The 15,909-nt window shown below is 36.3% G+C and overlaps 2 protein-coding genes across 5 annotated transcripts in view; both read left to right on the top strand.

Annotated features, from left to right (window-relative positions):
- The window catches only part of cpt1a2b (carnitine palmitoyltransferase 1A2b), a 43,322-nt gene extending 37,887 nt beyond the window's left edge, over window positions 1-5,435 (top strand). Inside the window, exon 19 of the mRNA XM_067571410.1 lies at window positions 187-5,435. Within this exon, the coding sequence (XP_067427511.1) occupies window positions 187-315 (129 nt within the window). The 3' untranslated portion in view covers window positions 316-5,435. The remainder of the gene's footprint in view (window positions 1-186) is intronic.
- Window positions 5,436-6,744: 1,309 nt separating this feature from the next.
- Window positions 6,745-15,909, top strand: part of LOC137200952 (uncharacterized) — a 30,484-nt gene continuing 21,319 nt past the window's right edge. The window contains exons 1-3 of one of the 4 annotated variants that reach the window (XM_067615704.1): window positions 6,745-7,128; window positions 9,307-9,346; window positions 12,457-12,525. In XM_067615704.1, the coding sequence (XP_067471805.1) occupies window positions 12,493-12,525 (33 nt within the window). In that variant the 5' untranslated portion in view covers window positions 6,745-7,128; window positions 9,307-9,346; window positions 12,457-12,492. Of the gene's footprint in view, window positions 7,129-7,876; window positions 8,014-9,306; window positions 9,347-12,456; window positions 12,526-15,909 lie in introns of those variants that run through there. The other 3 variants (XM_067615702.1, XM_067615706.1, XM_067615705.1) reach the window with 3 other exon arrangements.

Here is a 15,909-nt window from a genome sequence, read left to right as displayed (position 1 = left end):
CGATTGCTTCATAGTCTGTTCTCAGTTCTCATTTTTATTCAGGAATCCTGCCTTTAAGAAAGTAGCTGACTCATGTAATTGCAACCACTTCTGTCTCTCTGTGGTTTTTATTTTCTGCCTATAACCATCTTTCTCTTTCCCTTTTTCCATACTCTTCTTAATTCTTGTCTCTGATTTTCATTTTAGGACTCCCACAGATTTGGAGCTCAGATAAGTAAAGCTCTGCAAGACGTCATGAATCTCCTCTCTGCTGACCCCAAATTTTCCTCGTCGTCCAAAGGCACAGCAAAGCCTCAATCCAAGAAACTCCTCTAAGGACGGCTGAGAACATGCCACAATGCTCTTAAAATTAAAATCACCCATTAAACTGTCAAGTTCATTGAATGAGGCACAGTAGTAACATAACACCTTGGCAAACTGAAGACACAACAAGCCCTTTGTTGTTTGATAGGTCATCTGTGTTGCATCACAGCACTCTCCCACGTCATCTAATCGGCATTCCTCTATTAAAAAAACATGGAGTTTAAAAGCTTTCACTAACAAATATATTTGACAGCTATTCAGCATGAACACACATGTCAAAGAAATTCAGCTAGACATTAGAAAATGCAAAATGCTTCCGAACACTACTTCCTCTGAGAATATGAAACCTTTCTTGGATGATTTTTCAGAAAGAGGGGGCAGAGGTTAGCACTTAGAAAGGAGATCATTTGGGGAGAAGTGAGAAGCAGAGAAGAATTACACATTTCCTGTGAGAGGAAAGTATTAACTTATCCTAAATTGCAATAAAAGTGAAGTGGAATTTTTTTTTTTTTAGTTTGTAAGAATACTCAAGTGCCCGTGCAGTGCAATTCATAAAAATGTATTTTCAAATTTACTGCTAAAAACTGTAAAAGCTGAAGGAAGAAAGGAGGTATAAAAGGGCGGATAAGAATGAAGCAAAGATAAAGATCTAAGTGAACATGGGAAGAGTTGCTTAGAGACCTCCAACCAAATTAGCCCCATTTTCCTTATTGTCAGTTAGTTTGATATATCAGATGGAGCTGGAAGTTTACATGCTAGACATTGACAGCCCTACGACAGACTGGTGGGAATTGGGAATGGCAAATTCAAATGTTTTTTTTCCAGGTCATTGTTACTTTTACCCTTCACCTGATCTCTGGTCAAGCCATGTACCACAGCCTGAATCAATAGTCATCTTTTTAGTTAAATTTTCAATGACTTACTGGTTGTTTTTGCTGTTGTTACAAGTACATGTTATGGTATGGTGCCAATAGTGACACAGCCACAGTAAAAGACATCCTTAAGGGTACTGTTGGTACTTTAATCCAACACCTAGTAATGTATGTGTTGAATGTTTCCCTCACATTAGCACGCACACAGGTTGCACAGAGATAAACGAACATATCTCAAAGACAAATAAAATTCTGTTTACATCAAAGGACCAGTGTAAGATTTAGTGGCATCTAGCAGAACGGACTTGGCAGAAATGGAATATAATATTCATTATGTGTATAATCACCTGAAAATAAGAATTGTTGTTTTCGTTACCTTAGAATGAGCCCTTTACATCCATATAGGGAGCAGGTCCTCATCCATGGAGCACGCCATGTCGCACTGCCATGTTTCTACAGTGGCTCAGAACGGACAAACCAAACACTGGCTCTAGAGAGGGCCTTTCAAGTTTTTCACAAGTTTTGCAGCCACCATAGGTTCTCCTACACACTTGGAAGGGGAAAGGGGAGGGGGGTATTCAGTTTGTTGCAATCTGCAACCTCACTGCTAGATGCCACTAAATCTTACACACTTGTCCTTTTTAAATGTTTCTCACCAAAATGCATTGTGTGAATTCATGTTGAATGCATTTCCTTCCTCATAACATTTTCCATGTTTGCTAGCTTGCAGTCTTCTTCACTGGCTTTGCTGGCACATTGCTACTACATTTCTACCAACTGGAATAAGTATTTGCAGGAACATTGCTCCATAGAGATAGTGGTGGTTAAAATCTCTGCAGGGTAAAAGGTTGATGTGCTTATAGCCAGTCTTAAACCTGTTCACGTTGCTTTGATGATGATATATGTGATTGTTTCATGGTGTGCAGGACATTTGAGGTTTGTATTTTAAGCTGTTAAATTGAGAAATCTGTTATTATCTGATTCAATGAGCATGTGAATGAAGCTTGAAATTGAAAGTGGTTCGTGATGACTTTGAACTTCGGTTTCAGTTATAGGGTTATCAGATATGATTCAGTGTCTCTGAATGCCAGCTGGAAGGCTGCCAACTTCTAGAGCATTGTGACGCAGCATCATGTTCTAACACAAGCCCCAAGGAAACCACATTCATCTCATTTAATGTCTTATACATTTAAATGTGACTTTGTCATTTAGGTAATGTTTTGAAATTGTTTGAATTCAGTCATTTTCACATGAATTGAGGTACACTCTCTGATAGCACTAATTGTTTTCAATATTAAACAACCCATAAAAGTCACTCATAAAAGTGACAACATATTTTTTCAGGATGTATTTGGACTGAGATCATGGGATAACTCAATGTAACACTGGAGTTTTACTTATAGCCATGTATAGGAAGTACGCAAGGAAGGAAGAAAAGGAAAAGAAGTGCAAATGACTTTTTCATTAATGTTTTTTGTTTGTTTGTTTTTATACTTTTCCTTGTTAGCTAAGCTCAGCTAAAATTTGATAAGGTGTAGATATAATAATAATAGTTGTAAAGATATGCTTGGTTCAGCTTATCAGATGTAGTTGTTTTTACTGCTGTTGAATGAAACACCTCAAGTGTTGAGGACAGTCAGGAAGTAGACTTTTGCTGTGTGGTATACAGTTGCCTTGCCTTGTCATTAATTTCACTGTCACTGGAACAGTCATTTATTTGTATTTTTCTGAAAATCTTTTTTCAAATAGGATACATCCATGCTTCTTTCTTTTCCAAATGTCACACCCTTGGGCACGGGTCACAAGTGCCCGCTGGTGATGATGTGTGTTTCTTTGTTCTTAGTTTGTGTCCCCAAGTGCTCCTTTGGCTTGCCAAAATGTCCCTCTGTTCAGTGGCTCAGTTGCCACTCTGTGTTGGCATTTCTTAGAACATTTATTGTAAACATGACCCTAACCCTTCATGCGCTAGAGATGACCCTTTTTCACTTTCCCCCTTGCCCATATTGAATCTGTGTACGCCACTGAAAAAGGAGGATGAAGTAAATTCAGTTTTTTTAGTTGTGGGTTAGAGAAAGGGGAACATGAAAGGGATAAGAGGCTCCTGAAAACTCTTTGACTGAAGGAATAGTTGGACATTTTGGGAAATAAGCTAACCAGCTGCTGGCTTCACATTTACCGTACAGACATGAGTGTTATCCATCTTCTCATCAAACTCTCAGCATGAAAGCAAATGCTTTTTCCCAAAATGTCAAGCTATGCACAACTCAACTCAATTGTGTTGAGGATGATCAGGGCAAAGACAGACAGTAAGTTTTAAGTACTCTATTTTAATGATCATGATTTCAATTTATACTTGGACCAATGATACTTTTTGCCAGGGAGGAGGTCAATTAATTGTTTCCTCCCTTTCTTTCTGATACTCTCACATCCCTGGTATTTAAATTATGGCATTTAAAAAACACACATGTGCCTGAATTCAAGTATTCAGTCAGTAAAACAGTTTCAATGCAATTTTTAAATCAATGCAATTCCTAAGGGAAACCTTGTAACATTTATTTTTAAATTGTCTTCTTCGTTTGTGTGTGTTTGTGTGTGTGTATAAGAATGTACTACAGTTGGCCAGTTAGCTATTGTTAGCATTGTCAGGATAATGTTCTCATGTGCAGTGATGTAGTGGTAAAACACTAAGTGAGAATGCCAACTTTAATGTTTTGTTAAGGTAGCGTTAACTTTCCACTACATCTCTGCTCATGTATTCTAACTGTACTCTGACTTAATGATTTGTTTTTTTAGAGAGAAATTTTTGGCTTAGTATTTTAAGAACAACATTCAACATTTAATGGCTCATTACCCAAACAGTTGACTGCCAGACCAATCATTTGATTTTAGTCATTCTGTTACACAGCCACGAAGCATTAATCTCAGTTTTGTAAAAGTTCTGTAAAGACAATTTCAGCAGCTGCGGAATGTACTATAACAGCTTCTCTACCTCTCTCCACTGACGACTGTTTTTTAACAGTTTCTGTATAACGTGCATGTAGAAGGCCTGAAAGAACCTGCTTGGTACTATTATTTTATTTTCCTTTTATCACAGTATAACTACTTTGTGATTTTAACATATCAGAGTTATGTTTTCCTGATCACAAAATTAATAATTAATGTTGAAACGTTCGCTGAGTTGACAAAACAACTAAGAAAACTAGTGTTGACAGTCACGAGATCATGAACTAAGACAAACTATTTTATTGTGATCAAAAGAAATCAAATTTAATATGTTAGGATCAAACACATGGTAACTTGTAAACAAAAAAAAGTTTCTCATTCAAGAATGGTAGGAATATTATTGTAAATTAATTTAGAGAATATTATGAAGAGTCCGTTGGTGCCTTTTAAGAGTAAGAGTTACTGATAATGTTGCTACATTTAATATTGCTTCTTTGTTGCAGTCTGGATAAGAACTTCAGTTAAATGCATCAAATTTGATAGTCATTTAACTCTCATTATTATGTATCGTTCTTCACATCATGCCTCTGCCTGCCTGTAAACATAAACCCAGTCAAACCAATTCTGTGCCTACTCCACTGTGCCACGTATATTATCAAACAACACGCGATGGAATCAGTATCAGCGGCTTTCAACAGTTTGGACAATGAGCCTCTCACAAAAAAAGAGAAGCAGCAAAGCTAGCATTTAGCAGCAGGTTAACAGTTAGCTTTGTGTGAGGGTTAAAGATTGACATCAACATTAACACTCTTAAATTTTGGTACCGTTTTATTGTTTATATCAATGTAACAACTATGGTACAACTATTTTTTTCTCTCGATCAATAGTGATGCTTGAACGTTTTTGATGGATTTGTGGGTATTGTAGTTTTAAATGATCTGATATCCCATGTTTACTGATCTTACACTCCAAGATATGCTAATTATTGCTGTTTTTTTCCAGTCGTTTTCATTCTAAAACATATTTAAATGTAAATTGTGGACTTTGTGAAGAAGGCTTTTTACAAATGGTGATGGCATGTTATGTAAAATAAAATACTTACTGACCCTGCAGTGCATCTGTATTTAGTTTGCTCTTCATCGATGACTTAATTTATTAACCATATAACTCAAATATTGCCAGGCTTTTAGCAAACATGGCTCACTGCAGAAATTTTCAAGTGAAAACAAAAATCGAATGGCTTAAATTCTTTACAGTTTATGATGGGTTTGTTAGTATGTACATGGATAAGAGAAAAAATAAAATCCCACGAGTGAGGACTTGAGTCAGTTTTATTTATTAAACACTTGAAAGATGAGCTATATGAGACTTCATAATGATAACATTTTAAAAAGTAATTACATTTGTCCCCAGCTGTAAGGAAGCCCATTTCTGCCAGGAAAAATAGATGAAAAGTTAGTCGTGGTAAAAATAAAAATGCTCATGGTAAGCCATAATTTTGATTTACAATCTCATCATTTTGAAATTTCTACTTGGTAAATCAACATTTTGATATTTTTATTATTCATTTTGTCGTATCTCATAATTTTGACTCAGTAATGTAATATTTGGACTTGTGACAATCTTTAGATGTATCCGGACTTTTTTTTTTTTTTTTTTTTACTGCCAGGAATGGGCTTCCATACATGCCTCATGCGTCCTATGCTAAAATTAGGCCTTGAGAGATGTTGATATGCTGCATGCTTTTTTAAAAAGTATATATATATATGTATATGTATATGTGTATATGTGTATGTGTATATATATATGTATATGTGTATGTATATATATGTGTGTGTGTATACATATGTATATATATATATGTGTGTGTGTGTGTGTATGTATATATATATATATATATATATATATATATATATATATATATATATATATATATATATATATATATATATATATATATGTGTGTGTGTGTGTATATATCTAATGTGTATATATATATATATATATACACACAGTGGGGTAAAAAAAAGTCTTAGGCCACATTGAAAATCTCTAATATTTTCACGTAAACCTGGAAATAAAGTTTGAGGATTCAGAAACATTTAAAAACATAAGAAGTTATGACATAGAAAATGAAGAAGAAATATTAAATAAGATTCTGCCCTATTTAAGCAAATTTGTGGAACTGACCAACTTAACTCTTTGTACAAAAGGTCAGATTTCCATGAGTTGCATTCCTTCCATTGAAACACTGGATTTGATCTATTCATCAGAAGCTCTTCAAGTAATTCAATTTGCCGCCAGTGTTCATAAAAAGTTTGGTTGTGCCTCAAGTTTCTAGTTCTAGCAGATGCTTGCATGGCATCAGAACTAAGGGAAAGAGTGTTTTGTTTTTGTTTTTTTTTACTTTTGTTGTTTCCATAAATAGTATAAAAGTTTAACAAATCTGAAAGTAGATTTAAACAGTTATATGACTTTAAATACTATATCTAGCACGTTTTCACCATTAAAAGTGCAGCAACTGATACAGTCAAATCATTTACATTTCCCCGCACTTTCCCCTTGACCTCTTAACATGTGCCAGACACCAACTTTTCGCAGCATGATGACACATTTCAGTCCAGCACGGGATGATTAAATATATTTGATACTTCACAGATAATATTTTGGGTGTAGTATGTAAAAAACATTTGAAATAGTCGAACCACCACGACTCAGCTAGGTCACTTGATATTTTACACCAAACCTGTTGCTAAACTCTTCCCTCGAGTTTAGGTTGAACCCTTTCTGTGTCGGTGTTTACTGGGCCCAAGCCCCATTTGGAAACTCCGGGACTGATATTGGTCCCTCATTTGGAAACCCCGGGGATGAGATCACTTATGAAGCACGTAAGAGGGGGAGAGAGCGGAGGAGTGAGAAATGCGTATGAAAAGGTAGAAAGTGAAAGTAAAGCAGTCAGAGGGAGAATGCAGCCGTAAAATTATAGCAGAACTGCCAACACCACAACACGGTAGGTTGTACAGCTATATATTCTTCTTTACGACTGACCTGTTTAAATTGGGCTGGGAGCCTACGAGACATTGTAACAACTTTATAACTTAATGCATTATTACGACAGGAGATAAGAGTAAAGTCTGAATGCTGCGGTGATATTCATTTGTGCGCAGTCAGTCCCTGAGGTGTGCATATTTGCAGGGGGCGGTGTAAGTAATAACATGGGTCAGGAATCTTGGGGCTTTCTCACTTTGTCCAAGTATTCTCCAGACCAGGAGATACCTTAAAAAAAAAACCTCATGCACATAGTTTATATAATGTCTTAAGTCCCAGGGGGGAGGGGGTGGATAAGGAGCGTACAGAATGCAGATGCAGATGCACCCTGACAGCAGAGACCCGGGTTCATATTAGGTTTTACCCTGAGTCTAGACAGCAAACGTGCCGTGAGCAGCACAGCAGCAGCAGTGAGTGCTCCGTCTGTGTCTTTACACTGGAGGCGTTCAGGATAAAGCGTTGAGTGTTGGAAGCGTTCAGAGACTAATACACACGACTGTAGTGACTGTCCAGACAGCAAACATGTCAGACACGTTTTTCAAGCGCATGTCACGCGCAACAGATAGCCTACGCTCTCATTTTAATCTATGCAACTGTCTTCACCGGCTCCATGCGGGCTCGCGTCTCAGCCGCGTCTCGCGGGCGTAACCGCGACCTGAAGCGTTCATTTACGCTTCAAGTCCGTTTTCCTTCGTTTTACGTGTGTCACTGCAGTCATTTGTAGTAGGCTCTGAGCGCTTCCAACACGCGTGTGACCTACACTGCACGTGAACGCCTCACAGACACACAGACAGAGCACTCACTGCTGACATACTGCTCACAGCTGCATTTGCTGTCTGAGCACGGGGTGAGTCATTATGGACTTTTTGTGTGATTGCTGAAAGCTTCTAACTCTTTATTCTTATTTTTCCGTCTTCCTTACGTTTTTTTGCCGCGTTTCAACTGCTGCATACTTTGTGCCATAAAAAACATTCAAACATCAATCTGTGCAGCTTCACCTTAGATGACAAGGTTGTGTGTTTGATACCTGCTCATTGCAGTGCTCCTCATAATATTGCTCTCATGTACAAACTTGCTTTACATCTCTATCATGTACCATAAGTCAATTCCTCTCTAGCTTACTCTAACATTATTACCTAAAATGTGGATTGATATGCTTGTTAAATACATCTTTTCCTATCCTACATGGCATGTGTGAGTAGTCAAGTGGTTTATGCTCATGTCACTTCTGAACTCCTTTTAGATCCAAAGGTTGTGAGTTTGAGCCCCGTTTAGGGCAGAACTCAGTGGAGTTGAGGGATGAGGGATGAAGGAGTCCAGGCGATGTCAATCTGCTTAATGAGACTGCTACTGATAAATTTCATGCAATTGACAGACTAAATACCAGAATCTGGCCTGGTATTGCTGTGTGACATGTTAGCTTAGTGCATAGCATGTCTGTCTTACAAATATGAGGGTGTAGGTTCAATTCCACCCATTGCTGGTTTTAATCTTGGTAGATTTTTCAATATTCTTCAGCTTCCAGTTATGCAGTCTAAATCCGCTTTCAGCAATCACACATAATTTCTACAGAAATTGCATTTTCTAGCTCTGTATGAAACCAAGACCACGGTCTTACCCCAACCTTAACAAAGTGCTGCCAGTGCCTAAATATAACCATAAAAAGTTTAATATTGTGGTAGTTTCTAGTAGCAGATATTGTGCTGCAAAAGTTTGCTGGAAAAATATCCAACTAGGTAAATTGTCTCTAAACATTTCACTCATACATTCAGTATCAACATTTTTGCAACTTGCCAAATATGGTGCACTAATCAAAAAAAAAAAAAATTCTCATTATGTTAAGAGAAAACGTAATTCAGCCAGCATTGAGATTCTAGCCAAACATAGGCTATTTGATGTTGCAGTTTAGTTGTATATGAATGTAATTTCTAGGAGACAGGGTTATTCAGAGTCTATGGCTCTTGTGGTGTGTAGCAGGATGCTATCAGGCTCAGTGTGACCGTCTAAAGGCTAAAGGTCTCCATTTACGTAGATGGATAACAGAACAGTATTTCATCAAATTTATGCTAAACTAAGGGGTGCCATCATAAAACAAAATAATATAAAGTTCTCGCTTTTGCTTTCTGATTTTTTCTCAAAGGACAACACAGGACAAGTGATTTACAGAGCAGATACATACGGTATGTTGTATAACACCAAAAAAATGCTTTTTAATTTCATTTTCAGATTTGGAGGATCACTTTCCAAGTTTAGTGTATTTTTAGGACGTGACTTTGAGTGTCAGGGATTATTGAGAATTGAGGAGCAGTCTTATCTATCAATTATTCAGCTGGATAATTAATATAATAAAAGTAACCTGCTGCCTCCCCAAATATCAATCAATCAATCAATCAATTTTTATTTATATAGCGCCATATCACAACAAAAGTCATCTCAGGGCACTTTTCACATAGAGGAGGTCTAGATTGTACTCTCTGGTGTGCGGCCATCTGCTTTGACTGGTTGGGTTGAGAGAGAGAAAGAAAGAGGGGGGAGGGGGGAGGGGGTGGGAGACAGAATAACAATCATAACAATAATAATAACAGCAGCAATAGCAGTAGCAATAGCCACAGAGTTACATGAGAGTGCAGCTGCTGACACACAACATACTGCTAACTCTGATTCCAGTAATAATTCAAAGAAATTAAGGGTGCTTTTGTACTTTAAGACAGTCCTGAGGGAAACTGAGGAGGTAAATACTGAAGCTGGGTTTGCTGCTAGTCACACAAAGCAGCGTTACCTCAAAACAGGCTTTATTAATTAATTTTCAGAATAGCCTGAGAAATCCCTGAATACATACTTGGATTTTACAAAAAACAACAACAACAAAACAATAGAGAATAAAGCTGATTCCTTAAATTTCCAACTTTCCATAATGCATAAAATTACTTTTTTATATATATTTATTTTTTGTATACAGACAGGTAACCACAAAATATCTTGACCCTTAATTTTTTTTAAATTAATGTGTCATAATTTGTGGCATTTTTTTCTTGGTGCTTTTAGTTTTGAAGTTCCTGCAGTCATTTTGTCAGCTGTCATTCACAAGTGGATGATTGTAGTTATTTTTTCTGGTTTCTTTGTAAATATTAGATCAATTTGTGTACTGGAGCATTTTGCAATCCTAGTTGGGCCTTTTACTAGTTGTTCAACTCTTGTCTTCTGGGTCATCCTCCATTCAAACCTTAAAATGTTCCACATCTTTCATACATTAGTAGTTTTATTCAATTTTTAAATCCCATTCATACTTTTTGAAACTATTCAACACATCTGATTAAGATTTCTTAAATTTACCCACCCATTTTCCACTTTTCCAGATCATTCATACCCCTTCAGCTTTTCTTCAGAAATTGTCTTTTCTAGTTTTCTTATAATGTTCATATAGTTTTAACATGTTTTTCTGTGCCTGCCACATAGCCTTATAATCTCTATGAGCCACATGGGAATTCACTTCATTTGAAATTTTTGTACTAATTTCATCATAGAAATCTAATTCACATGGTCTCATGGTCTCATGGTCTCATCCAAAATCACAGAACTGTGGGAACAGTTTTCCTGATTTAAAAACAGATCATGGTGGGATTTGGACTGCTGTCAGACAAAATTTGAAAAAAAAAATCACATCAGAATAAAGTTGCATTTTATTTGAGAAAAGTTATAATATGAGAATGAAGTCAGTTGTGGTTTGAAGTCACATTTGTCAGGGTGTAATTGACTTAAAGCTACGACTTCCTCACCCTACAAACTAAGCAAAAACCAAAGTGTAACTTTCTTTGATCTGCGTTTCATTGTGGTTACTTACTTAAATTACAACTCTCAGGTAGTGTCCTCACACATTTCATGCTAGACACTGAAAGGTTGTGGTGGTGATTGACTGGTTACCTCATATACTGATGACTTATCTTCTATCTCAAAAAATCAGCATATTGCTGTGATGCAGGGTGATTTTTTAAGCCTATAATAGCCTGTAAACGTCTATATTATTATTCAGCTGAATCATTTCCTCACTGCTCACAGTAGCACATGTTCTGAGGCCCACTACTGGTCCACAGCCCAGGGATTGAGAACCACTGCTTTACTGCTTAACTAAAATAACATTGAACATGACAAGCTATAGGCTGCATCCTCCTCATTTCAGCACCAGGAGCTGTCCATAGTATGATCAGGCTTAGTAACTGTTTGCTCTCCACATGGGGGTGTTAGTTATATTTTTATTTTGAATTCTACATTCAGTTTTTGAAACATGTCTAGCTTGAATTTAGACCAATAAAGGAAAAATATTTCTTTTGAGGGCAAAATATTTTCACAAAAGGGCAGGTTTGGCATTTGCTGACAGCTATTGCTGACAGACTGGTAGACATTTGCTAGCCTAGCAACATTAAGGCTACAACCAACCCATCATTCACCACTTAAAACAGGCTCACTGTGTTACACAGCCATCGGAAAGTAGCTCTATTAACTGAGAACATCTCACATTGAAAATATATAAATGTTTGTTTTGTTTTTTTTTTCAAGAATAATTTCCTGTTTTGCACATGTGCAATGTGCTGGCAAAAAGTGAAACTTGAACATTTTAAAGTTTTATTGTGAAAAGAAGGTACTGAAGTCATTAAGATTCTCACCATCATTTAAAGTTCTCTATAGTGAACATAAAGCAATTTATCATTTCCAATGTCTGTAAAGCAAAGTGTGTTTTATGGCTATTGTGTAAGTTGTACATTATGCACTTATGTGTGTACGAGCTCTGTCTTGTCCTGTCCTGTGTGCTCATGTGGTAACATGATGCCACAGTTCAGATACAGTAGTAGATTACAGGTCTAAGCAGTGCATCAAACGAGGGAGCTGCAAAGTGACTATACTGTATGTAGTGGCTGTATGTCAGTAGCGTCAGTAGTTTCCTCTCTGAAAAACGAAACTTCACCCTTGCACATTTCCTTGTCCTTAGTGTATGCTGTTGTTTTTGGCTGGGAACAGCAGTTAGTTCATGATCAACATGAGGAATTTCTGTTAATGGACAACATGTTAGGTAATTATTCGTATGCTGTATTCAGTCTTTGTTAACTCAAAGAATTTTGAAAAGGATTAGTAACAGGTGCATTATGCACAAAGATTGAAATGCTTCTTTTTTCCTTAATGGTATGTAAGCGATGCTAGTGGCATTGGTTTGGTCTTATGTGTGTGAGAAAGATGACCCAACCATACAGTGCTCTATAATACACCTTTCCTCTACTCTCTGCTTCTCCTCCCATAGTGTGAGTCTGGATGTTCACAGTGGCAGCATGACATCATGGATATTCGTGACTCCCTACTGTTTCTCCTAGTAAGTGGCACCTTTACTTGGAGCTTGGTTTATGCATGGCAACCAGCAAAAAAGTTGTCAGGGAGCTATTGCTAACTTGGACTTAAAAGAAAGTACAGTTGAATATGTCAGAGACTACACTTTCTACTCCAACAGACATTGAACCTTCTCAGGAATCAACCTTTTCCTGATCTCCCAAGAAATTGTTAGAAATGTGACACAATGTCTAATACATCCAATAGTTACCTCAGATCATAGTCCCATTCAGTTTGACTTCAGCACTGCTGTGATCTAAACAGTGGAAGGTCAATAACTCTCTATTTGAAGATACAGAAATTAAAAAGCAAATCAGTGAATACATTCATATTTATGGACACTAACCAAAACTACATCCCTGACATTCCACTGATATGGGAAACTTTAAAATGTTGCCTTAGAAGGGAATTAATTAAAAAGCATTAAAAAGCAGCACCAAGATGAAAACAGATTAATAATAGAAATCAAGCTGTTACAAAGTTCACTGTAAAATTAATATAAGAATGAAATATGGACTGAACTGTGTAAGCTAAAAATGAAATATGATGACATTATAAGGAACAAAACTGAATATAAACTAAAGACAGCGGGAAGGCAGGAAAGTTGCTTGCTTCAAGACTTAAAAAACAGATGATAAAAAATACCATATCTTATATTAGATTACCAGATAACTCAACTACCACTGATCCAGACCAAATAAATAAAACCTTTGCTGACTTTTACATAAATCTCTACAAGTCAGACAGTGATGATGACCCTGATTCAACACAGGAATACTTAAAGAATATTAATCTCCCCTGCTTAGCAGAGGAAGAAAAAAATGCATTGGAACAGTCAATAACTATATTTGAAATAAATAAAGCCATTCACTCATTTTTTAAGGACAAATCTTCAGGGCCTGATGGTTATAATGCAGAGTTCTACCAAGAGTTCTGTGAGGATCTATCCCTTCTACTTTTGCAGGCTTTTCAAGCATCATTCAACAATGGAAGTTTTCCACCTATATTCAATTATTCCCACATTAATTTAATTCATAAAAAAGATAAAGATTCTGAAAAAGCCTTTGATCGAATTTAATACCTTGCAGAAAAATGAGTTTGGTAACAATTTTATGCAGTGGATTAGGATGATTAAGAACTAACAACGTAATTTCAAAACCTTTCATTTTACATTGAGGAATAAAACAAGGATGTCCAGCTTCAGGACTTTTATTTAATCTTATCATTGAACCATTAGGTGAGAAAATAATATCTGAAAAGAATATAGACATGAAAAATGGAAGTCAAATATAGAAAATATCACTGTATTATGATGGTGTCATCCTCTACCTGACAGATGTGGACTCCTCACTTTGTTATATCAATCAGTATGGCTCACTTTCAGTATACAAAGTAAATTGGGGAAAATGTGAGTTACTGCCTCTAAACAAACACTGCAGTATCACATGTGTGCAAAATACAAAAATTAAATGGAAACCAACAGCACTAACATAGATAAATCGCACACAAATATTTAATAAAATGAAGTCAAATATAGATCGATGGTCAAATCTTACCATATGTCTGTGGGGTCAACTGAACATAGTAAATATGAACATTCTTCCTACCGTCAATTACACTCTAAGGATGTTGCCTGACACAATACAAAAAAACCTTGTTTGACCATTTGCATAAAACAGTCTCAACCTTTATATGGCATGGGAAAAAGGCAAGATCTTCATACCTAAGGATGTCTAACTCATACAAAAAGGTGGACTACAGCAACCCAACTTTTTTCATAATAATAATAATAACAACAACAATAATAATGGTAATAATAATAATAATAATAATAATAATAATAATAATAATAATAATAACAATAATAATAACAATAATAATAATAATAATATCAAATAATAATAATGTTATCCAAGAAGATTCATTTTCTGGAATCTCTAATACAGCATCAATAATTGTCCTAAAAAAGATAAGGACCTTAATTTATGTGAGAGCTGGCACCCTATATCAATTTTGAATTGTGATATCAAAATCTCGGCTAAGATATTAGCAAGTAGATCGGGGGAGGTGATAACTAACCTAGTGCATCCTGACCAAGTTGGGTTCATAAGAAATTGCTTTGGTGCTGATAATATCAGGCACCCACTCAGTATAAAATGGTGCACAAGTGCCTCCCTCAGTCTGACCATAGCTTTGTCTTTAGATGCCAAGAAGGCTTTTGACAGAGTGGGGATATCTACTCAACATTTTGAATTCCTACAGATTTGGTCTCTTTTTTATCAGATGCATTAGAAGCCTATATTCAGGGACTAATGCCTCAGTTAAAACAAATGGCTGGGCAACCCTCAGTTTTAAACTCCACAGAGGGACCACACAGGGATGCCCTTTTTCCCCTTTGCTGAATAAAAAAATACATGGTGTCACTACAGCTAATGAGGTTCATAAGGTTTCCTTGTATGCAGATGATGTTGTCCTGTTTCATACCCAGTCACAACAATCAGTCAAGAGATTCTTCAGTATAATAGTGTTTCTCTTCTTTCTCGGGTTATAAAGTGAATTGCTCAAAATCAGAGGCCCTTCTTCTTTGTGAACCATATACAAAGCCAGGTCTGAGCAGTCTCAATATAGTCAAGTTTTTGCAAAATGGCCTCACTTATCTTGGCATTATATTTTCTCCTGATTTAAATAACATAATAGGAGTAAATACTACTCCAATTCTTGAGAAATTGAAAAATATGTTTGAAAGATGGAAAGGTCTCAACCTTTCCCTTTGGGGCAAAATATCTGCCATAAAAAATGATGGCCATCCAATCATTATTCTACATGTTAAATACATTGCCAATTACAATGCCTGGTAATCTATACAATCAAGTTAATAAACTAACAACTAATTTTATGTGGAGAGGATAAAAATACATTTTAGGCTCACAACTCTGCAAACATCAAATGACAAAGGAGGGTTCAGCCAAATATTCAGTCGACTTTCTCTATTCACGCAGTTCTTAAGACAGATCTAGTCAATCTAAACCATCTTGGGTCAGTATTGAACAGCAATCTGTAACATCCAATCACTTAAAACATTCCCTTTTTATCAAACATCGCAGTAAGGTTTTCCCCACCCATGCTTAAGCTTTGTATACTATATTTTGAAGAAGTTACATAGCTATAATAAAGAATCTGTCACACAGTCCCCGTGGATACCAATTTGGGTTAACCCATCTCTAACAATGGGGGGAAACCTATTAGATGACACTATTTATATGGGAGGAAGATCAAAGTAGCAAAGTAGCTGATCATTATATTGATAAATATCATATGGAGATATTAACTCAGAAATCACCCCCTAAAAATGCCTTGGTGAAAGAGTTCA

The sequence above is a fragment of the Thunnus thynnus genome, chromosome 17 (assembly GCF_963924715.1).
Source record: "Thunnus thynnus chromosome 17, fThuThy2.1, whole genome shotgun sequence".
Classification (NCBI taxonomy): domain Eukaryota; kingdom Metazoa; phylum Chordata; class Actinopteri; order Scombriformes; family Scombridae; genus Thunnus; species Thunnus thynnus.
Note: the sequence above shows the minus strand (reverse complement) of the source record. Positions and strands in the feature narration are given on the sequence as shown.